This window comes from Falco rusticolus, chromosome 2 (genome assembly GCF_015220075.1).
Source record: "Falco rusticolus isolate bFalRus1 chromosome 2, bFalRus1.pri, whole genome shotgun sequence".
In the NCBI taxonomy this organism is placed as follows: Eukaryota; Metazoa; Chordata; class Aves; order Falconiformes; family Falconidae; genus Falco; species Falco rusticolus.
Window position 1 is genome coordinate 73,862,623 of NC_051188.1, and position 23,348 is coordinate 73,885,970.

Here is a 23,348-nt window from a genome sequence, read left to right on the forward strand (position 1 = left end):
AGGAAGTCCAAGCACATTTATAGATTAAATTGCTAAAAAATAATTAAAAAACTCCCACAAAACACAAAAAAACCCAAAGCCCCAAACCAAAAAGAAGCCTATACATTCATGTCTTCTCAGTAAAATTGAATTAACAGAGGCCATCAAGTAAGCATGTTGCCCAGAGCCCATATTTCCTGAACCAAAGGCAATATAGATATGAACTCAGAAATCTTTCAAATGGCAATCTATATTTATGTGTATATATTTATACATATATACATGTATGTCAACTTACACCCACTGACCAAGGAGGGTAGAAGTCTTGCTACCTTAGCATGCCCCAGAAGGACACATTTCCAGTGCCAAAGAACAGTATGTTGGACCACTTTTAAAAATAATTTATTCTCCTCCTCTCTAAAATAAACCTCCAAAACGTAACAGTATACACCATTGCACTCCAAAGAATGCTGGGTTTGGGTTCATTTTTATATTCCTTTCTCAGGGAAAAATCCCACTGACCCAAATGGGAATTTTGCCTAATCTGAGCTAACTAGAGGCTAGTGAGTAAAATGGCATGAAGAGGTACCTGAATGAGGTATCCTTCCTGTTCCTCTTTCGACAATGTCAGAAGAGGGATGGAGGGCTATGAAGAGCTGTGTGAGGTGGGAGAGAAGAACATTTTCAGTCAGTTGTGAGCATCTTTTCTCTCTTGCAAAAGGAGGAATTCAGTATTTTTCAAAACAGAACAGTTGATGTCCAAAGTGCAAGGTTTCTGCCCTTTTGACTCTCTTTGGTGTCAGTTACAGTTCAGACATATTGCAACCACCTTTTTGGAGGCACTAAGTGCTTGAAGATCATGTTCAAGATAAAGCAGAGTGAAAATCTGCATTAGAACTGGGAGAAGTAATGGTCTTCATTATAAAAATATTTGCATGTTTTAAAAAAAATACTAAAAGGAAAAGGATTACAGTATAACCTCTGAAAAAATTTCTGCCCCAGCAAGATGCTGCTAGCAGTTTTGACAGTGAGAAAGCTGGCTGGCATTCTGCGAAAGTGGATGGTGAAGGGACTTGAACAGCAAGGTGAAACCATGCACTGCTAAATTAATACACAAGTTTGCAAAACATAAGTAACCAAATTGCTGCCTGACAGATGTGGGACAGTTTAGGAAGAGCCATTGCTCTTTCTTTGGAGGTCCTGGCACAAGCAGGCATTTTGGAGCATGTGCTAGAGCTCACGCAGGAGCTCAGAGCCTCGGAGTCATACAGGAATGTATTCAGTGGGCTTCTCTCTTCCAGCACACATGAGGCGATTTAAAGTAGGAGGCCCATCTCGCTGTCCTTATACACCCAGCACACAGACTGGTAGTGCTGGGAAGCTTCCAGGCAAATTGCTGGGAAGGTTTGGACCAGTTATATATCTGTCACTGAGGTTGGCCTTGTGGGCAAGAAATGTGCAGATCAATTAACACTAACACTGTGAAATGCCACAAGACACTTCAGATGTCTTTTGAAAGGTAGTACCAGGTCCACTGATGTTTATCCTGCTCCAATAACTGACGATACATTAGCAGAAGATAAGACATAGGGATATCTCACAGCTGATTTTGTGGTTATCCAGCCTCTGTTGTGAAGAAATTTGTGGTTATTAGTGGTGGAAAATTGTGGTTTAATCATGTCATACACAGGGGAAAAAAAGGCAGATTTTAAGGGCCCCAGATGTTGCCTTTTCCTTAGGCACAGGAGCTCAGAAATCAGTATAAATCTAGCATGTGGCATCGGAACCAGCTATCCACAGCACTGAAGACAGCCTCCTACTCAGAGCTGGATGGAGTTGCAGCGCAGCAAAAGCATCCCCTATAGCTTTGTCTTGCTTGTGAGGGGAAACTTGTCTGGCACTGCCAGGTGGGTTTCGGCTCTTCGCTGTCAATGAGGGCCAAAGGTAGGTAAAAAGCTATAAAAACTACAGGAAAAACTTTGCCTTTGTCTGTCCCCAACACATATTCTGTAGCAGTTGTCTTTCCAAGCATGCAAGCAGTTGTTGAGATCTGAGAAGAATTAAAATGTGACCCCAGTATACGCAAACAAGCTGGAGAAGGAGATTTCAGACATGAGTCCCAAACACAGGACTGCCCATTCAACCTGCCATAGCCTGTTTCCAAGGTATTTGGTACATCTTCCATTCTCAAGCTTTGCTTTCATTATTTTCTTCTTCTTTCTGTTTGCCTCTTGAAAAAAAGTTACGTTTCTGACATCTGGCCATAGGGACGTGTTTTCAGCTGGTTTCTGCTGGCACAGAAGCACTCCAGGCTGTGGCTGAATTCTTATCTATCCAGCTGAAAATCTCATTAATAATCCACACCATCACTGTAAGGAAGATAAACTCACTGTCCATGCACTATATAAAGTTAAATAATCTTCTAAGAGGGATGGTGCTTCTGCGTATAGCCCATAGTGAATTGGTGGAAATAGCTTGTTGATACCAACCATGTACACGCAGCAGCATTGTTACTGTAGTAGGTCAATATGAGAAAACCTGTTTCCTTAAATCAACCGCTCCCCCCTTTCCTGAGAAATTAATAACTTCAAGAAATGAAAACATAATCCACTCAGCAGCTGAAGTAGCCTCAAACATTGTTAGTTCCGTCTTTCCTTTCATTGTATGAGATATTTTGCTGTATAAAATTGAAATAAATAATATGAGTCAACCTAACCTTTTCAAAGGTTAGTGTGGTTTGGTTCTGATAAACAGTTGGGTAAGTGTTGTGGTGAATTCACAGTGGCTACGCTTTATGCATTAATGGTAAATGGACAAGCTATTTTTACTCATTCTTTTATAGAAATACAAGAGAGAAAGCAATACATTAAAAAAACCCCGCAAACACAAACCCCAGCACATTGCTTAGAAAAATAACTCCCCTACCCCACATCAAATTTCAGTGTACGGTCTAATTCACCTACAGTAATATTTCACATTCACTGAGAATCACAAGCCTTTGGTTAAACACAGAGATCATACAACTGGAAAGTAATTTTTGTTTAAAATTTATCCCTTGGTTTTACACAGTAGGACTAATTTCAGGCCATCCCCTGATTCTCAGTGTTGGGTTTGCTTCAGTGCCGTCTTGAGTAAACTCGGTTCTTTTAATACTTCCATTTCTTACCAGAAAATACTGAAGCAGGATGCACAATATAAGTATGGCTCAAGTTCTGTCACTGGAGCAATGTATTTTGAGGGAAGCCATTCAAAAATAATTTTTTTCTGTGTCGACTCACAGATCTCAGAGGTGCCTTTCTTCTGGGGATATCAAAGGCTAAAAAACACTTTCCTGCCGTTGCAAGTAGACCTTTACTCCCTCTAACCCATCCATCGGTCCACTTGACATCGACCTGGCTGACATGGTCCTGCCAGAGAATAAACTTTCCCTTCTGGTTTCCAAACTGTCACTGAGCAGCACCTTAGGGCGAAACACTTGCATGAATTTCTGGTAAAATTCTTTGGATGCAAAATAATAAATGAAGGGATCTATGCAGTTGTTGAGGCAACTGAGGCACAAGGTGAGCTTGTAGGCAGGGTACAAACTCCTGCCGTAAAATAGGCGGATGATCATATGCACAAGTAGGATAAAGTTATTGGGAGCAAAGCAAGTGATGAACACCAGAAGGACTATCATCGCCAGGTATATGGATCTAGTCTTCTGCCTGTTACCATATCTGTTTGATGTCTGAATAAGCTTCCGAATGGTGCCAATATAGCATCCAACTGTTAAAACAAAAGGGATCAGGAAGAGCACAACAAATAGCGTGAGGAGAAAGGCTACCCAGGCTGCGAAGTTGGGCAGCATTTCCCATTTGAGGACGTCAAAACAGGTTATAATCCCCAATTCTTTCACTTCGTAGGTCAGATCTGTGCTTTCTAGCGGGTAGAAGGCTAGTAGCAAAAAAATCCACATACCTAGGCAGGCAGCCAGGGCATACCTTTTTCTTCTCCACTTGATCAATTTCATGGGATGTACCACACCCATGTACCGCTCAATGCTGATACAGGTCATGGTCAGTATGGAAGAATACATGTTGGAGTAGAACATCACAGTCACAAGGCTGCAAAGAGTCTTGCCAAAGCTCCAGTGATTGCTTTGGATGTGATAAGAAATCTGGAAGGGAAAGCAGCTGGCCAGCATGAGATCCGTGATGCTTAGGTTGATCATGAAGATAACAGAAGGTGTTTTGGGCTTGATGTGCCAGCAGAGCACCCAAAGGGAGAACAAGTTGCCAGGGATACTGATCATCGCCACCAGTGTATACACAACTGGGAGGGTGATGGAGATAGCTTTATTCTGGAGCATTGCCAGTGTTTCAGCATCCAGGTGGGATCCGTTTTTACCCATTATTCACAAGGGGGTTGTTGATTCCTACAAGCCAGCTGGATCATATCATGGACACTTGGCTTAAAAACCTGGAAGACAAATGTCAAGACAGAAAAGCAGTATGTCAAAACAGAAATTAAGAATATAATTCTATTAAACAAACTAAGAAAAAACCCTATGTAGTTTGATAGATTATCTCTGAATGAACTGAATCCATTAAAATTCTGAAAATTCTTCTCCTCCCTCCGAATCATGGTAGTGTTTTACTGATGTCACTTCTTCCTAGCTTTGAACAGCTACTTTTTCCCTGCTGAATGGCTTTCTGGTATTTTTTGCAGTCTATATGTTATCACACCTCCTATGTTATTGTAACATAAAGAAAATCACATATCAGAAATTGAAATTAAATTGTTGTCTGTGTGAAAACACTATTCCATAGGACACCCATAAGCTAAATCCATTCTGTCTACTTTAGATGTCATGACCTCGCTTCTTGTAATCCAGTCTTTTCTGACTCACCCTGCCTTCTCCCAACTATACAGTGATCCATTGCAAGTAAGGGCCGAATTTTTAATTTTTTTTTTTTTCAACTGAGGAAATGAGAACATACAATCAATTGTTCTTGGTATATTCATGATATAAACAGGATATAAGGAAAACTCCATGTGTAATTGACAACCAGGGACAGATTGCAGTTGCTTGAACTGGTTTACAGGCTGAAGAGACCAGACTAAAGAAGTAGCAAGCCTTCTTCTAACAACAACAACAACAAAAAATAAAAAATATTGAGTTTCAATTTCTGCCAGATGTAAGTTATTAAAAAATGTTCTGTTTGCAACTGTCTTTTTAGCATCACTTGTTGTCCTGGTTTCAGCTGGGATGGAGTTAACTTTCTTCTTAGTACAGTGCTGTGTTTTGGCTCTGATGTGAGAACAATGTTGATAAGGCACTGATGTTTTTAGTTGTTGCTGAGTAATGTTTACACTAACTCAAGGATTTTTAGGTTTCTCAGACCCTGCCAGCCAGAGGGCTGGAGGGGCACAAGAGACTGGGAGGGGACACAGCCAGGACAGCTGACCTGAACCAGCCAAAGAGATACCCACACCATGGGACGTCATGCTTGGTGTATAAACCTGGCAGGTTAGCTGGGGCAGGGGGGTTGTTGCTCTGGGACTGGCTGGGCATCGGTCAGCGGGTGGTGAGCACTTGTGCTGTGCACCACTTGTTTTTCTTTCTCCTTTTCCTTTGGATTTTATCCTTTCCCCCCACCTTTCCATTATAATAATAACAATAATTATTATTATTATTGTCATTATTGTTGTTCTTACCTTTTTATTCTGTTTAAATTATTAAATTGTTCTTATCTCAACCCTTGAGTTTTACATTCCTTTCCAATTCTCCTCCCTACCTCTCTGGGTGAGGGGGAGTGAGCAAGCAGCTGTGTGGTGCTTTGATTGCTGTCTGGGGTTAAACCACGACACTTGTATTCTGCAAAATTAGTTTCAGTTTTTCAGTCTGCAAAGCAAACCCATGCTTTCACTGTCTGGCCTATAGAGATCTTTCTATGCAGATACAATAGCTTATGATTTACCTTGATGTTTTATACAGTGCAGCAGTAGCTAGCAGCTGCAAGCAAGAACTCATGCCTCAATGCATGCGTGCTTACTTCCATTAAGCTGCAAGTACAGGGTTGTAAAAATGAAGAAATGGCAATGGATGACAAGAAAGGCTGAGGACAGAGCAGCTGAGTTCTGTGAAGAGTGGTAGTAGAGGCTTGAAAAGGGTGCCAGGCGAAGCAGTCGATACTGTGGGCACATCTATGCTGTTTAATAAAAGGGAGTTCAGGCCCACTCCTACTTGTGGACTCTGATCATCTGCACTGTTTAATCCAAGCATCTCTTTGAAAGACACATCTGCTGTAGCAGGTTAGATTACAAAACGTAGGTGCCATTCAGCTGGTGTCACTTAACCTCAGATCCAGTTAAATAAGACCTTTAATTTAACTGTGTGGTCATAGCCCATGAGCAATATAACAGGTGAATCCCTCAGAGACGTCAGCCCTTGGTGCTGGATAACTCTAGCTGAAAATAACCATTATGATGAAAAATGTGATTTCTGACAGAGGCTCTTACCGAATAACTTGCTATATATAATAACTTCACAAAAATAACTGTCGGTGGTTCCTGAGACCTGGCAAAAGTGAAGTCTTTACTGAAGGAGTAGATAGATACTCAACTCTGAAAATAAACTGAGTGCAGATCCAGAAAAAGCACAGCTACACCAGCAAGAAGTTCAGTGAAGGCTTGTTTCTGTTGTTTCTTGATCTGATTAATTTGACATAGTGCTTCAAATAACAGCTAAAATATTCAGAAATCGGTAGAGTCAGTATTGAACAAGTAATGTTAACGGATGTTGCCAGTCTTTCAGGAGCTTCTAGCTGAGCTGTTGGAAGCCCAGAAAAAGGCACAAGAAAATAGGAATTGCAAAGAAGTCAGAGATATGTTCCTAATAAACTTATCCCACACATGACACAGAGCAAACGTGTTCCAAGTAATGAGCACATGGCATGATCAAAACTGCAAAAAAACCCTTAAGCAAATCTATCGCAGGTAAATTTCTTTTCTTGTTAATGAAGCTATATCAAGAATGAAACACACTTTTTAGTTTTCAGGGCAATTTGAAAAAGCACGTACTGACACAAAGCTCTTGGAAAAAAAACACCTTAATGCTATCTATTTATGACTTACCATAGTAAATACCTATTCATGAACTCTATTGCCTCAATAATCCTGCTCAAGTGACACGCACCCCTTTGTGCCCAATAACCCTAAACTTCCCCAAATAGAAAATTTTTATTTATATGGAAGTATCTACAGAGCTCTAATAATGAGCCTTTGCAAGTGGAAGTTATTTGCTGTCACAGGGTAAGGGAACTTAGCCCTAGACACTATTCCTACAGAAATTGTATGTACTTGGGAGGTAGGAGTATAGGTGAAAATTTCCATTAAATCTGTCACACTGCTCATAAAGCTGTTGAGTACCTCTGACATTCAGTTTTGTGTTGGGGCTAATCACAAACATATCTTCTTCTAAACTTGCTTTTCCTGAGAGCACATCCTGATAAGAAGGAGATGAAAAAATGCACACATCGATGCTGCAGTACGCAAAGCAGTGTCAGGATTCATGGCCTGGCTAAAGGCCAGTTTTATGCACTTGTGGAACACTACCATCAGTAAAACACAAATGCCTCCCAAATGTAGGCAACTCCTGAACAGGGGTTGAAAGGCACCAGACTTAGTGGTTAGATGCCTACAAGAGCTCTCCAAAAAGGACAGGTCCCCTTGGCACAGTTTTCAGCAAGGAAGATGTTCATCACAAGAAGCAAAAGAAGAATGATGCTGTGGCTCCCTAGTGTCTTCTGCAGGGGAGGGAGGGGGCATGAAAAGCACTGTTGTTGGAAGTCATTTTTGAGGAGAAATAGCCTCTTGGAGAAATGTGGAGTACAGAAAATCCTCCTTCTAGCTTTGACTTTCCTTTTAACAAACCCTTCTGGGTCTCTCTTCCTGAATCCTTCTTCTGAGTCACCCTTACTTGCGAAGCTTTGCCTTTTAATGCCCAGATTAAGCTGCTGGAACCACGATGTAGCTTTTCAGCATACTTTACCTCTCCCAGTATTGCATCTATTTGGGTTTAGTTAACAGTCTATTCATATTTTCCTCTTGTTCAGGGTAACTTTATGTCCTTCCTCTACTGCAACCACAGTCTCCATCTGTCATTTGTGGTTTAACTTGAAAAGGTCATAATTCAAGTAAGAAAGTAATCTTTATGAGGATTAAAATTACATTACCCTTACATTTTATGAGTTGTTTCCTTTCAGGTTTTCAACACAATTCAAATCAGTGGAGCTTGCATGGATTCTCTGCAAGAGAAACTTTGCTGCAGGATAATTTTAAAACATCAACCCTCAGCTAAGGTTTCATATGCATGATTTGTAAAAATACAGTTCTGTTACATAAATATGGCCATTAGAAAGACATTGTTTTGCTTTTATTTTGGGGAGAGATGTATTTAAACTACAAGAGACAAATGGATATACAGGTAGACTGAAACAAAAATGCAGTAAGGATGCTTCAAGTGAGAAGATCCAGTTTCGTTGCCTTTTACATCAGTCCTCAGGATTCTGATATAGAAAGGAAAATGTTAAACTTTTCTGCTTGTCTCATTTTTAAAACATTTAGTGGATGGATGTATTTTAGTTTTATATTAGGAAGTAAGAGCACCTACAGCCTCTGGAATAACTTTCATTAAATCCGGGTAGGATTTTTTGCTTCCCTTTGTACTCACTGGCTCATGGCACTCTGTATGGAAAGCTCACCTGGAAACTCAGTAACACCAGGTTTTCATCCGAGCTGTAACTGTAAACAAAGGTGACAGCTGCTTAGTGTCTTTTTGACAGTAATGGTGGTTCCTGTCCCTTCAATTGACAGAAGATGACAAATTAAACATTAAAGAGTATAGTAAAAAACAAACAGTAAGCCATCAGAAGACAACTGTGTTATTTCTTTGCCATGGAAAAATAGCAGTAGAGATGTGTCTACTTTCATTTTAGGGGACTGCTAAGTAAAAACTGATGTGTTTCCTCTCTTGCATCTATTCTATTTCTCTTGTCAATGTCAAGTGCACCTGTGAAAAAGACTGAAAAGCCTGTGAGCCAAACGAAACCCAGAATTACCCTTTTATAAAAGGATTTGTCACCTGTGATTTGAGATAGAAAATTAAATCTCAAAACATATCATGCAGCAGAAAGCCTTACAAAACCTATTCTGTTTCATAATTTTTGGTTCACTACCTGTCAATGCACTATTTTGTGGAACAAAAAGGTCTTATTTCATAAATTCTTTGATAGTATTACGCTTCTGGGAAGACACCCTTCCAGATGAAGAATGTAGGATGGCATGTTTCAGATTACAGGAAAAACAAACTAAAATGCAATTTCAACTCAATTGCAAACAGACTGAGAATGAAGCAAAATGAAAACATAGATTTTATTGTAAGCACTTAGCAAAATAATATTAACAGTTTTGAATCAACACAAATGTGACTGAAGAATGTGATTTGTTTTTTTCTCAGAAGATGCATTTTTTGAAAATTTGTTTGTTTTTCACTTGCTCAGTTTAATACTATTACAAAGTAATAACCAGAGATAAAGGATCAGGATAGTTTATCTCTCTAAATGTAGCTAAAATTGGTGAAAACTTAGGGATCCTTAGTGTGCAGTGTTCCTGCTGGGGACCCAATCCCTCCTGCACTATCTGAATTGCTAGTAAGATAAAAATATATCAGACAAGCACAGAAAACAGACACTTAATCTCTATTGTAAACTGAGTATGAGGAGAAGAAGGAGCCAGGAGGGCAAGGAGCCGGGAACCAGTCATCTTGAGTTGTGGAAAAAGTGGCAAACACTTTGATATTCAAATTGAGTAAGGGGTTTTAATATGAGGAACAAGAAGAAAAAGTGCCCTTTGTAACACATCTCAGTTATTGTTCCTAAAGCATCATTTAAGTGTTTCAGAGAAACACTTCTGCAAATGTTCAAGTTCGCCAAACTGAGGCATGTAAATGAGTGCATGTCTGATTGCATGTTCCTTAAAGCGAACATGGGCTTTACTGAAAGAGGGTGCAGGTTTTGTCTGGATGGTTCTTTCTCATCGTCGCAACAAACTTTCATGCAAATTTTATCTTCTAGGCTTACATCTCAAAAAGCCAAGGGTTTGGTTCACTCAGTCAAGATCTGAACCTAAGTCTTCTAAGAAACTTCTTTGTTATTGGGCCTTCCCTGTTCCTGCTAATTTCTTTTTTTTTTTTTTTCTTCTCTTTCTGTTTTGTTTTGAGTACTATGACTGCAAAGATCAGAAACTTATCACAAAGACATTATTTTGCACTAGGCTTTAGCTTATCTTCTTTTTAGATTAAATATATTTGGGAAATGAGACTTCTACCCTCTGTGCACTCATGTGTACAAGTATTTCTGAGCAAACCAACAAAACTGAAAACATCTAACTAGCTGCAATATTCCCAATCTTCTATGTCATTTAGCTTTTGAAAAAAAAACCCAACTGTTCTTTATTTCTTATTTTTCAACAAAGATTATTCAGATAAAGGATGTAAGTAAACCATGTGTATGCCTAAACTGCAAAAGGTGGCATATTTTTCTTACAATGAAAGAGTTACATTATAATCACTATATTAGGGAAAAACTCTTGTGGAGACAAAATTCAGTCTTTATCTTAGTACACCAAGTCAAAGTAAACCCTATGGTGGTTATAGCTCTGACCTCAAATAGTTAGGGTAAGGTAAAACAAGAGTGACTTCTCTCCACAAGGATTTCACATTGAGAGGTAAAAAAACCCTCTATTTTTTCATAAATAAAATATAGAAGCATTACCAGCTGTAGTGTAGTAGAGGGGTACATGACTGTTGAGCTAGTTAGCTATATCAATCTAGATGAAAGCAGCTGTATTCAAAGGTGAAGAAAACTAACCCTATAATTTCTGCCTAATAGAGTGCTTCTCTTCTCCATCTTGAGGGAGTGCAGTTGCCAAGATTCAACCAAAGAAGCCTTACTAAGTGTAAAATCTGAATATATAGGTGAGAGGCAAAGAAAAATCGCAAGAAAATGCTATACCAATTCTTCAGAACTAGCTGAGTAGTAAAATTAACTTTACATAGCTACCATTACATTTCCTGTGTGTGTCCCAGACTATGCAGTTTTGCTGACAGTTGAATTGTAGTTCACTTGAACCTTCACCTTTGTTAACCGTAAATTAGCAAAGTCAGGATTATGTGCTGGTGTTAGCAATGTTCACCCTAATTTGGATAAAGTTTGCATAAACACAGCCACGATCATCTGTGTCAATAACCCAGTTCAGAGTGAAACTAGTCAATGTAGTCTTTAAAAAGTTAATTTCTGCAGTATTCAGGTCTATGGAAATAATAAGGCTGTGGACCAGTATTGAAAAAAAACCCCAGCATCTGAAGTGTGATTCTATGACTTTAAGTGCTAGTTGCACTACAAAATGAAGCAGCTTGCCGTTTTCTTTATTGGTGTGCAAGGCAGTCAGCTTTTTAAAATTCTGTGAGCAAAACCTGAAGTCAATGGAAGCCCAGCTTGTGTAACTCCGATGATAGATTTTCTAGGCTGGTTTAAATTTCAGTCAGAGTAAGCATCCTAAACTGGATTTAAAGAGGTTCCAGTTTATGAGCTAGTAGCTAGAATATAGTATATATGTTGGTCTTTCCTACATACACAGGGTTTATAAGTTTAATTTTTTCAAGCCTGATATTTTAAAAAGGATTAGCAAAGCTAAGGCAACCCCTTTTAAAAATTCAACATAACAGGTCAGGAATTCACTCTACAGGACTCTAGGCTGCTCTGTGGTCACTGCCCATGTGAACGTTTATATTTCCCAACAGCATAAGGTAACTTACCTCTTGGTGAAATAAAAGCATGCATGCAAGCAGTTACTGAAATATTGCTCGTGCCTGGCAGGGAACCTTGATTTCATTAGACCACAGTTTTTGTCATATGGTGTCTGGCCAAGGACAACCAACTTCAAAAGCTCTGGCAGACATCCTGAGTAGTGTGGAGTTGTCCTGCACCAGGGGGCCCTCTTGCAGGTGGCTTGTCCTTGAGTTATGGCAAGATGGTGAAGATTTATGGTTTTACGGAACTTTGACCACAGAAAGTGCCAGACCAAGTCTAAATTTAAATACACACAAAGTGATTTCCTTTATAACTTTAAATCTTTCTAACGTTGCCTATGTCCAGGATTGACAGACAATGGTGCCCAGCCCACAATTACTTCCTGCTACAAATAATTGCCTCGCATAGCTGTTGGGAAAGTCAGAGGAAAAAGAGTTGTCCATCATTTCCCTTCTGACCTCATATGCCAGGAAAAGAAGTAGCAGTTTGTTGGCGCAAGGTCTTTGTGGTAGGCAATATGACAGATGCCCAAAACAGAATCTCTCAATCTTCAGAAAACTTGATGGTCTTGTACTGAATCTGTATGGTCTGACTGGCATTTTACAGCAAATATATATATATACACACACACACACACACAAACAACATACGCATGTGTGTGTATATATATGTATTCTATTTGAAATCTGTACTTTCTATCTTTTAATTTCTCTTATCTGTGAAACTCTTTTTGAATGTTTCCTCTCCTGTTCAGTCCACAAAGGAATTGAGGTAGAGCTGCATGCATGTTTTTGAAGATTATCTTTAGAGATTAAAAAGAAGAAGAAAAAAAAATTCTCACACATTGCTTTTTTTTTGCACTTGTGCTACAAATATGACAGTCTGTAGCTGTTGATTGATTTAACATATGGTGGAGTCCATAAACAGGACAGTCAACCAAGTTCTGCAGGTAGCTGAAAGGATTATTTGGCATGGTATTTGGGAAATATTTTGAGCAACAAGCGTAGGGGAATTCTAACAGTCATGTAATGTACTGGGGCCAGAAATTGGAAACGGTATTGTTAGGGGTGAATCAAAGAACCTGGCTGAGCATGTAGGCCTTCTTCCACAACCTCCACTAGCTGGTCTCAGTATGTACAAACCCTCTTACTACCTCCCAGAGAAATAAACACATCCCAAAACGTCTGTGTTGGATCTGTAATAACTGGTGACTTGTAAATACAGGATGAATTATTGTTCCTTTTGTTAAGTAAGATCTATATGAATATGCAACACTTCTTCCAGAGCAGTAGCATTAAGCAGCAGGATTTGGGTATAGCTGGCACCTTTCTTGCCTGTTTTTTGCTACAGCCATGGATTTAGCATCCATAGAAATCTGTCTATATTAGGGTGAGCTGGAAAGTGTAGATGCCACTGGCTGTACTGGGCAGATCTCCAGTGACTGTAACAAGCTCATACGTAGTCGCTTCCATTGTAAGTGCAGGTGTTTGAAGATGAATCCAGCTCAATTTAAACATCCTGTTGATTCAGATCCTGGTTTCCTGGAGGCCTGTAATTGCTTGGATTCTGTCAAAATCTGAACTAGTCCACTAAAACGTCATTGTCCCCTTTCACACTTGCACCACTCAGCTGCCCCTTTAAAATGACCAGCTCCCACATGAAAATGAATTGGCACAGAATAGGACCAATTGCACGATTTTACCTGTACTCATCTTCTTCCAGCTGTTTGTCAAAACCTACAGTCAGTTTTACTGCAGGTCATAAAACTGTGTAGCAAAGATGCCACAGCTGGGATTCAGAATAAAAATGGTTTTGTCTTCTGCTGGTCCTGCTGCTGTGCTTGTGTATCATTTAGCCTTTACTGATGGCCCACCTACAGGACCAACTGCTCTGCTTTCTCCCCAGATGCCTTCAATGTACTGGTGGCAAACTCCTGGCAGACTGGGCATTCTCGGGTTTACGCATCAGATAGAAGTGATTCCCACATCAATACTAGTGAACAGTCTTGGCTGAAGAATACATGAGCCCAGGGGCTCTGTAGGAGCTAAACTGATGTGCACTCGGCAGCTTTCTTGCCTATCTGATTCTCCACTCCTGAAAGGGCAAGAAGAGCTAGATGTACAGAAAGGATGAGCCTTGCTTCCTGTCAAACCGTGCCTCTTACTGGAAGTATTTGATACAACAAATGAGCTGCTGGAAGCTTTTTTGTATGGCTGGAACTGATACTGTGTCCACTCATTCCCCTGGACCCCTTGTCAATACTTGCTGAAAATAGGTGACAACATGTATTTCATCAGGAGTTCTGTGCCTGGGCTGCCAAAGGACCAGTAGGCAGCAATGTATGCAATCCATGGCAGAGGGAAACGTGAGCTCTGTGCTTGTCTCTTTGTTCCCTAGCACTATGGACAATGCTTTCCAGCCTCGCCTGAAGGAAAGACTGGTTGGGGCTCACCTTGGGTGACCTCCGTGAGAAATCTTGCGCTGTCACAACTCCTACCTTTGCACAGCTTCTCTTACTGCTTATTGTCACAGCTCAGAGTGCGAACCCTGAATTGTATCTGTACTACTGACCTGTGTATCACTGTATTTTTCCTGAGTGATGTTCAGTTGCCTGTGTATATGGTCTTACAAGTGGTTGTGATTCTCTGCTAGAGAAAGTTTCTTCATGTTTTCAACATTGTCACCAGCAGTCAATAGTATTCAAAGCTACAATCACAGGGTACCCTGGATGATTCTGCCTTTTAATTATAGTAATATGATCAGGCCATGTGTCACTAGGACAGCTATGTGTCTCCTGCATATGTCTTGAGAGGAGCAACTTAGGGCACGTGCAGTACCACCATGAGGCCCAGATGGTATGACCAGGATTCATTTATCTTGGGATCAGTCCTGCAGGTCTGGTGTTCATGCAACTCTCAGTGAAGCCTGAGGCAGGTGTGTACTGTGCCCAAAGCACCTCAGAGCTCTTTTCTCAGGAGATAGAAGCCAGCTCACCCAGTCCAAGCTCACGCAAACTCACTTGTTCACATGCTGAAAGAACTGAAAGCTGGCTTCTCTGCAAAAGCTCATGGCTTATGTTGGGCATTGATAACTGCAGCTGCGGTAGCTAACTACATGAGCAGATACACTGTATGACCTAGTTTTAAAAACAGAGTTATATGCACACAAAGGAAAAAGAAAGAGGCAACAATTAATTCCCCCCCCCCCCCCTTTCCCCGATTTATCAGTTAAGTTTTTTCCTGACTTCTCTTCAGTTTGGCAATTTGATACCAGCTACAGGTATGACTGGTAACATACAAGAAATGAAGATTTTAAAATGGGAAAAAAAGAAAAAGGTTTCTAACAAAAGTTTCACCTCTTGTTCAGTTTCTTTGTGACTACTTAAGCTATCACACTAATACAAAGAGATACAACAGGAATAGCACCCTGAAACCACATCTGCTGTTGTTTCATTCGGCCGAAGGTCCTTGAGTGCAGGTGAGGCAGCAGGTCTCCAGCTGAACCACACTGCAAATGCCCTCATGTTCAGGCACTGGTCTTCCTTTCAAGTCCTTACTGCAGTTAGTTAACTTAAATGCATAAATAAGACAAAAATGGGATTCTATCCATGTCTAACATAGTCTTTCTGCATTGAGATGTATTTAAGAGCCCTAATTATAGTCAAGATATATGTTGATATATTTTTATATGAATGCTGCCTGTGAAATAATCACAGGCAGAAATCAAACATATTCTGCATCTGGTTTTGTTGGAGGAGCCAGTCTCTGCTCTTAGGAGCCGACAATGCATTGCAATAGCTTATTGGCTTTACTTGAATTCCTCTGTATTGCTAGCAGAAGGCCCTGAGATACCTGGATCACCACTGCTCTGCAAATCATTACTGGCATCTTGCTATCTTGAGAAAAACTAATGAAAAATCTGTGCTTTAAAGAATATTATTTATTGACCTGTACACTAAAAATTAGTGTTTAACTATAATTTTTATGACCTTGGCATTTAGCTCCAACTTAATAGAGCTAATTCTGGGTGCTCCATTTGTAAACAGTCTGTAACTCACAATCTCTTCTACTACCTACAGAGGTATTCTGCTATTTTTAAGCATATGGGCAAGCAAACACATTCTTGCAACATAATCAAAGGTGTGAATCTGTATTTCATTAGCCACTTTATGTATTTGATCTCACCCATACAGTCGAAGGACACTGTTTACCCCTCTGGGATAAAGTTTTGCAAAACGGCTCCAAGTTACCATGTGGAAAAGTGCATTCATTACCATACCATAGGACATACTACACTACAGCCAATATACTACCAACCACTTTGTCTCTGCCATGAATTGTCTGCTTGCCCACATGCTTAAGGTAAATAAATACAGCTGAGTTATTTTAAATAGTGACCACATGCAAGCAGCACAGGCCAGTATGGGGTGAAAGTGGCCTTAGTGTGATTCTGATGCAGGCAGCACTTCAGGAAATACCTATAAACCCCATAATCAACCCCCCAGGTTCTAGAATTTTGTTCTTTTTTATCAGATGATATTTCAGCCTGTGTTACTGATTCATCATATATATATATATATGTGTGTGTGTGTGTGCCTATATATGTGCACAATATTATATATCTTACAGTATTATATTGTATAATCATATATAGTAATATATGAAATTATTTTCTTGTTTCATATTATATCTACAATTGATAACATTCTTCCGGTTTTAAACTTTTTTCATGACTACAAGTGAAATTTCAGCTGTTTAGCTATTAAGTGTTAGATAAACCTTTAAATGAAAGGAAAGAATCCTACAGTAGAGGACCTCCAAGTCCTAATGTAAAAAGTGATCAGACTAACTTTAAAGTTTGAGTTTCACTAGGCCCAAAACACTATAGAAAAAAAACATGGGCTCCAGAGCTCATCCAGTCTTAAAGAGAATTTCCTTTTAAGGTTAACACCTAAAATTCAACCACCTGGAAAAATAGACTAAGCCTGTGAAACGCAGTGACAAGGACAATTACACAAAAATGCATTAGTTTTTTAAAAATTTGCTTAGCTTAACCCCAAGACTGGAGAACTTAGAACTTTTAAAGTTTTATCGTAAAACAAATCCACATAATCTAAATGCAAGCTTTAGGTGATTCCAAATATAGCTATATTCACAAGGTTTGGTGTGACTCAGTCTCCAAGTGAGGTGCCACACACTGTGGCAGCTGATTAATTGCCCTAAATTACTCTTCTCCCAGCTGTGGATCAAACTATTGAGTTTCAGCTGAGGTCTAGCTGAGGCTGGGGGTCTAACCTCAAGCAAAACATATGGCCTTGTCAGAGAAAGAAGGGGGTCGCTAGGCGGCATGAGCTCTCAAACTGAGTCTACAGGACAAATCGGAACTTGACTGTGGTAAAAATTCAGGTGTGGGGAAAAACCCCCACAACGTTCTTACCCTCTGGCACTTGAAAATCACATAACACTATTCCCTTCACCCAAATAGTTTAAAAGGAATAGGAAACTAAAACCGTCCTGTTCCACTAAAACCTACTAACACAGTAAAACAAATACAATAATCTGGCAGGAAAGAAATACGCTAAAGAACATAAGAATGCAAGCACACCATAAAGAAGCAGTCCCACCATGGACGAGTAGTCCCTGCCTTTCTGAGGAGAACAGACACTTACTGACAGAGAATGGCAAGCTGGAAAACAAGCTCCTACAGACGGTGGTCCTTTAGTGGCACAGATTAAAATGTCACCTGGTAAAAAAGAGAAATTCCAGCCCGTGGGGAGCTGGTTAAGGGCTTTACAGGTATTTTGGTCTGTCTGAAAACTGCTTGTTGTAGATAAAGACTGTGAAAGTCATGGAATACCTAAAGACAGACTCTGAGGTAGTTTTGAAGACTGATACCATTATCATAGAACCACAGAATGACTTGGGTTGGAAGGGACCTTAAAGATCATCTAATTCCACACACACCCCCCACCATGGGCAGGGGCACCTTCCACTTGACCAGGTTGCTCAAAGCCCCATCCAGCCTGGCCTTGAACACGTCCAGGGATGGGGCATCCACAGCTACTCTGAGGAATTTGTTGCAGTGTCTCATCACTGTCACAGTAAAGAATTATGCTCTGATAAGACACTAATAACAATAGAGCAGTAGGAGACAGCTCTCTGGTGGCAGAATTTGGGTTCTTAGGAGCCCTAGCAACATCTAAGTGATGTAGTCTGAAATATTATGGCACTTCTGCATCTTCAGTATGTAACCTGAAAATAGATGCATAGGAAAATTATATAAATGTACTAATAATACATGTTTGGTACAGATGGCATGTATTCAGGAAAATGTAGTTCGACCTAAACTAAAACAGGGAAAGGCTTTTGTTACTAAATGTTAAGGTTATAGTTTTTAAAATAAAGACTAGAGAAAGCCAACTGGCACAGAAAATCATATAGTTCTGGATGACACATACTTAGGGGTGGGAATGTTATTAAATCCTCTGTATTCTTAGAAAAAAGGACAAGAAAAGGTATTAAGTCCAGGAAGGAACCAGACACAGTTTCTATGTGTGAAGTGTATGAAGCAGATCCCGTAAACGAGTCAGCCAGAAAAAAAAAAACCACCACCACAGATATTTGTGTCTCTACAGATACATAAAAAGTGTAAAAATGTTGAGGCTGATTGCACTGGTTTTCAGCTTGGAATCTGACCTAATTTAGGCATCTGAGAAGTCTGATGAAAGAAAGTAACTGTTGGAAATTATATGGCCAGGGCACATGCTGATACAGCCCTGCCAAAACAGGCTGTGTCACTGAAGGATCGGAACTACTGTATTACAGGAAGCTTTGTGTTACATCCAGTAAACAATTCGGCTTCATCAACAAATGAGACCCAATTTCCACGGGCTGAAGGCTGTAGCTGAAGGACTATCATCGATCACATGATGAGGATGGTAAATGTGGCAGCGATGTGCTTGGGATAGAAAACCAGCAGTAAGAGCAAACAATACAGAAATAACAGAACTCTTCAAGTACCCTAAACAAACTGGGCAAATGCACCGAGGTGTGACATGTGTGTTCAGGCATGACACATGTGACTCCTCGTGGAAACCACCCGTCCAAAATGCAGAGGGGAGCTCCTCGCAAGCAGCAGCTCTTGACTCAGGCCTTTGTCATCGGGAGCCTCGGCAGCAGCAGAGGCGCCAACCTGGGGTCTCCTGCTCCCCCATCAGGGCACCTAAGAGCTTTGGCCTGTAGCCTATTGCAAATAAATTTCTGTAATTTCTGCCACTTAATTAAACAAATATAGTCTACATCTGTGTGTGAGGTTTGACCCTGCCTGTGTTTAGTGGGTATGTTTAAGGAGACAGAGCTTCTACTTTGCTTTTTTTCCTGGATCCTTAAAATGCTCAGCTGGAAAATACACACCAGGTTGTCCTGGCCATTGCTTTGGGCCATTGGAACAAGCAGTGGTGGATAACGGCAAAGCCCAGCAGAGAAGGGAGCCTACTGATTAGCCTGGCCCTTTGCTACACAGGTACAGAATTAGGTCTTGGAGAAATACCAAAGGAAATTCTAATATCACTAAAGAATCCCTTTTCTTCTTAAAAACATCTTCTCTTATCCCCAGAAAAGCAGATGCTCTGGCTGAAGGTAGAGAGGGCCCTCAGATGGTACTCCAAGCGTTGCTTGGGAATAATAACCCACATGCACTTGTGTCTGTTCTCTGCTGGGGAGGCCGGCTGGCCGGAGACATCCTCTGCCCGCGCTATCAGGCTTCCTCAGCAGGGTGATGGCATGCAGCCTGCCTGCTGCAATGGTCCTGGCTGCTGAACCGTTCTTGGGAACCCGTGGGGAGAAGTCAGGTAACGTAAACCAAGTCTGCATCAGGGGGCCTTCTTGTGAACTAACTGTGCAAAGAAGCACGTTCCAGCAGCCAAAAACCTTCCCTAAAGCTGTCTAATCTATTAGCATCGATGTAAGGTAAAAATATAACCTGTTGGTCCCAAAGAAATGCATAATACATGAAAATATTTGATGAGAAATGAGACTTGATAGAAAATGACAGGCTTGAAACTGGGGCTCTCATGAGGGCTTCCCTATCAAAAGGTTTTGGTTCCCTTTTTCACTCTCTTCTAGTGCCATAGATTTCGAAGGAGAATTGCCGCTGGTAGCTCCTTCACTGGCAGGCACCGGATGCTTTGGCAGTGGCTGAAATGTGATTGCAGCCCCCACAGCAGCCAGCTTCTCTTCTGAAACCCCAAGGATGCCCTCAGCTTCCCGGGAGCAGAGGTGGGATGGTGCTTTTGGAAACACAACATGCACCCTTGCCCGCTATGAAAGATCAGCACCAACTACTTTCTCACTTCTCTTTCTGAGGATAGTGGAGGTTATTTAATTTTTGCTACTGCTTAGTTCTGTTTTGGAACCCATGGTATGTGCTTGCTCATGGGAAGTTCAGGGGCTTGGGGCCATCTCAGGGTTTTCCCACAGACCTGCCAAGCCTGCGATCTCCCCAGCTGGCTGAAGTCACCTGGGGCTGGGGCATAGTTTCTGCACATGTAGGTGGCTGCCAGCCTGCCTTTCCGTGTGGCACCAGCCCGGCACTGGAGAGGTTTGGTGGGGCTTGCAAGATGGAGTCGCCGATGCCTGTGATAGTCACGTAGCATTACGGCCCACAGTGGGTTTAATGTGGTTTGGCAAGCAAATGATGGAAAAGGCCAGTGTTTTGAAACCCATTCAGAGAACTGAAGGAAACAGGTCCAAGTCCTTTTTATTTTAAGGTCTCAGCAAGCCTTTTATAAAAACGTACGGGCAATGCAAATTCCCGGAGAGCAGCTTTAGTATCCTTTCCTTTTCTGCGTGTGTTTTTCTGTCTCTTGCTCTGCTGCATTGCCATACACATAAATGGAGAAGGGGAGAGGAAGAAAAAGAAAGCAGAATTTTAAGCTTTAAAATAAATCCATTTTCTGGAGGATTGGAATTTAGTAAAGGTTGTGTATTATATTTTTTCATAAAAGACCCTGGAAAAGCAAAATAGATTCTCACCACCCCTTCTACAACCAGCCAGCCAGCCATGCAGGTGAGCAAAGCTGGAGAGCTCTAACATCTTAGATAGCAAAGATAAGAGCGCAGTGATAAAATACATTTCATCACATGATATGGGGAAAGTTTTGTACAAGTTAGGACTAGCTGCTAAGTGCAGGTTCCTCTTTCAATTCTCTGAAACTCTTTAAAAAAACCTACACACACACACACACAAAAAAATATTTCAAAAGCGGTTTCCTCAGTTCAAACCTCTCACCACTCCCACACCATCTCAATAGATGTTACCTCTAAGACATGCTATAAACTACATATAAAAATTACTTGTGTTTGCGCCGCATAGACTGATAGTTTTTAAAGCGTTCTGTCATATCATGTTATAAACTACCATACACAAACTCCAAGACTTGTTATTTAGTTTTCTTTACCTGTTGCTTTCCTGTAAAAGGAATCTATCATTTTTTTACCAAGACTAGTAAAAAGAGAAGACACCTAGCAATTCATCAGCTAAAACCTATCCTTTTTTTTTGAAGGTTATACAATCACAACAGGAAATATTTTGAAATGGTCACACTAATCACAAGACAGACTACTTTTTAGGCTGAACATGTGTTTATACCAGTCTCCTATTTTTAGGTCACATCACATGCCAACTCCTTGCCATTACCATTTGTATTTTAATTATAGATTAAATAATAACTTTCACAGTCTTCAAGAATAATAGGATCATACTTCATTCTTGCTTTGTTCTTACTTGCTATACTCAAATTTATAATCTGACAGAAGCAAAGAGCGAGAACTAGCTAGTTTACTTTTACTTAAATGTCTGGCTTTTGTTTGCCCTGCAGTTGCTGACCATTTTTTCTTGTTTCTTTAAGCACCTGCAGCAAAACAATATTTGGGGAAGATGCTAATTTTGGCCTAAGTACTCAAAAGGAATCAGACATCCAAATATTTTGGAGGAGTCAGTCCTTAGTAGCAGCATTCCTGATTGGTTTCCATGCACCTTTCTGCAAAAGCAAAAGCAAAAGTAAGCTGGTCTCCTGCTGCCAAAACTGTCAATGAAAAAGTAGAAACAATACTTTGACCAGGAGATCAGTATGTCAGTGACCTCTCTGCAATGGCACAATAACAAAAACACTATGACTTTCTAGATTAGAGTAAGGATCTACCTTATTGAACATCCCTGTGTAAAAGGATGGCTCTGGCACTCCAAAAGCACTTCCAAAGTGCTGGGAAGAAGTAGGCTGAGGACAACACCCACAACGAGTTTCATCATTATATATCCTGCAGAAAGCCATGTCAATAAGGAGATGAAAATGTTATCATCTTCTCTGTATCTTTTTGTAAAAATGCCTCCTTGCAATAACAAGCAGTAGATGATTAAGAAGTGAGACGCTTCTGAGAGATGACAAGACTGTAGGTGTGTCCTTGGGGTTGATAATCAGATTGCCTTCAGTTCCAGTGCTGTTTCATGTGCTCAGTGCCTTTTAAAATATCATTTTTCTACTCTGATTTAATTTATCATTTTTTTTTTTAATACTAGTAATATATTTGCACTGCTCAGTTACCTCACTGGTGATGGTTTAAGAAATATTAGATGCTCCAAGTATTACAAGGAGAACAAGGGGCTTTTCAAATTGGAAGCACAGCACCTGCTTCTATTTCATTGAAGAAGCAATCTGTCTGGGAGAATGCTACAAAAACACGGAGTTGAGCCAGGCAGCTTTTCTCTGCTGAATGCCTTTCCTAGTCTGCTGGGGCAGGATATCTGTTCTCAGTCTGGCAGAGGAAAAGTTCAAATGTCTATGGGCATACCATGATCTGGGAGGACTGGTTAGCTGACTGAGTGGCAGTACTGTATGGAATATCTGCCAGGATTTTTGATCTGAGAGAAAGGCCATTGGGACTGCTGCAAAAGCAGAAAGGCAAGTACTTTTACTTGACTGCCACTGAGGCTTACAATAGACAGCGCAGGCAATCCATCCTGGGTGGGACTGTGCTCACCAAGGGATGATTTGACTGCACGAACCAAGGAGATTCTTCTGCAAAAGGGGCACAATCCCAGAAGGCAGAGCAAGGCAAGTGTATGTTTGTGGCTCACATTATACACCCAACATCAGGCCCAACATCATGTTCATAAGCCTGACCCATTTGTTGGCATTCACCCCAAACTCACACTACAAGTGAAAAGATTTCTTCCCAGGTGGAATTTCCAATATTTGACCTTAATGTTAGAATTGAAAAATGGCTTTAGGAATCTAAATACTCTCATCACTGTGTTAAAACTGAGGACTGATGTCTTCAACTGCTCAGCTTTTGCTAAGGGTGCCTGATGTCAGAAGGACGAAGCCCAGTTACTAAGTGCTCAGAAGCACGTATATCCTAATAAACAATTCGGACTGAAGGCTTGAAATGATGCACAGCTGAGGAGTGTGGAAAGACTGTTCCTTGTGCTGTATCGTTTTGAGGACCTAGTATACTATAA

At 40.6% G+C, this 23,348-nt stretch overlaps 1 protein-coding gene across 4 annotated transcripts in view; it reads right to left on the minus strand.

Annotated features, from left to right (window-relative positions):
• Position 1: 1 nt before the first annotated feature.
• The window catches only part of P2RY8 (P2Y receptor family member 8), a 36,562-nt gene continuing 13,215 nt past the window's right edge, over positions 2 to 23,348 (minus strand). For 2 of the 4 annotated variants that reach the window (XM_037377662.1, XM_037377664.1), the window contains one exon: positions 3 to 4,437. In XM_037377662.1, the coding sequence (XP_037233559.1) occupies positions 3,296 to 4,369 (1,074 nt within the window). In that variant the 5' untranslated portion in view covers positions 4,370 to 4,437 and the 3' untranslated portion in view covers positions 3 to 3,295. Of the gene's footprint in view, positions 4,438 to 8,201; positions 9,253 to 23,348 lie in introns of those variants that run through there. The other 2 variants (XM_037377666.1, XM_037377665.1) reach the window with 2 other exon arrangements.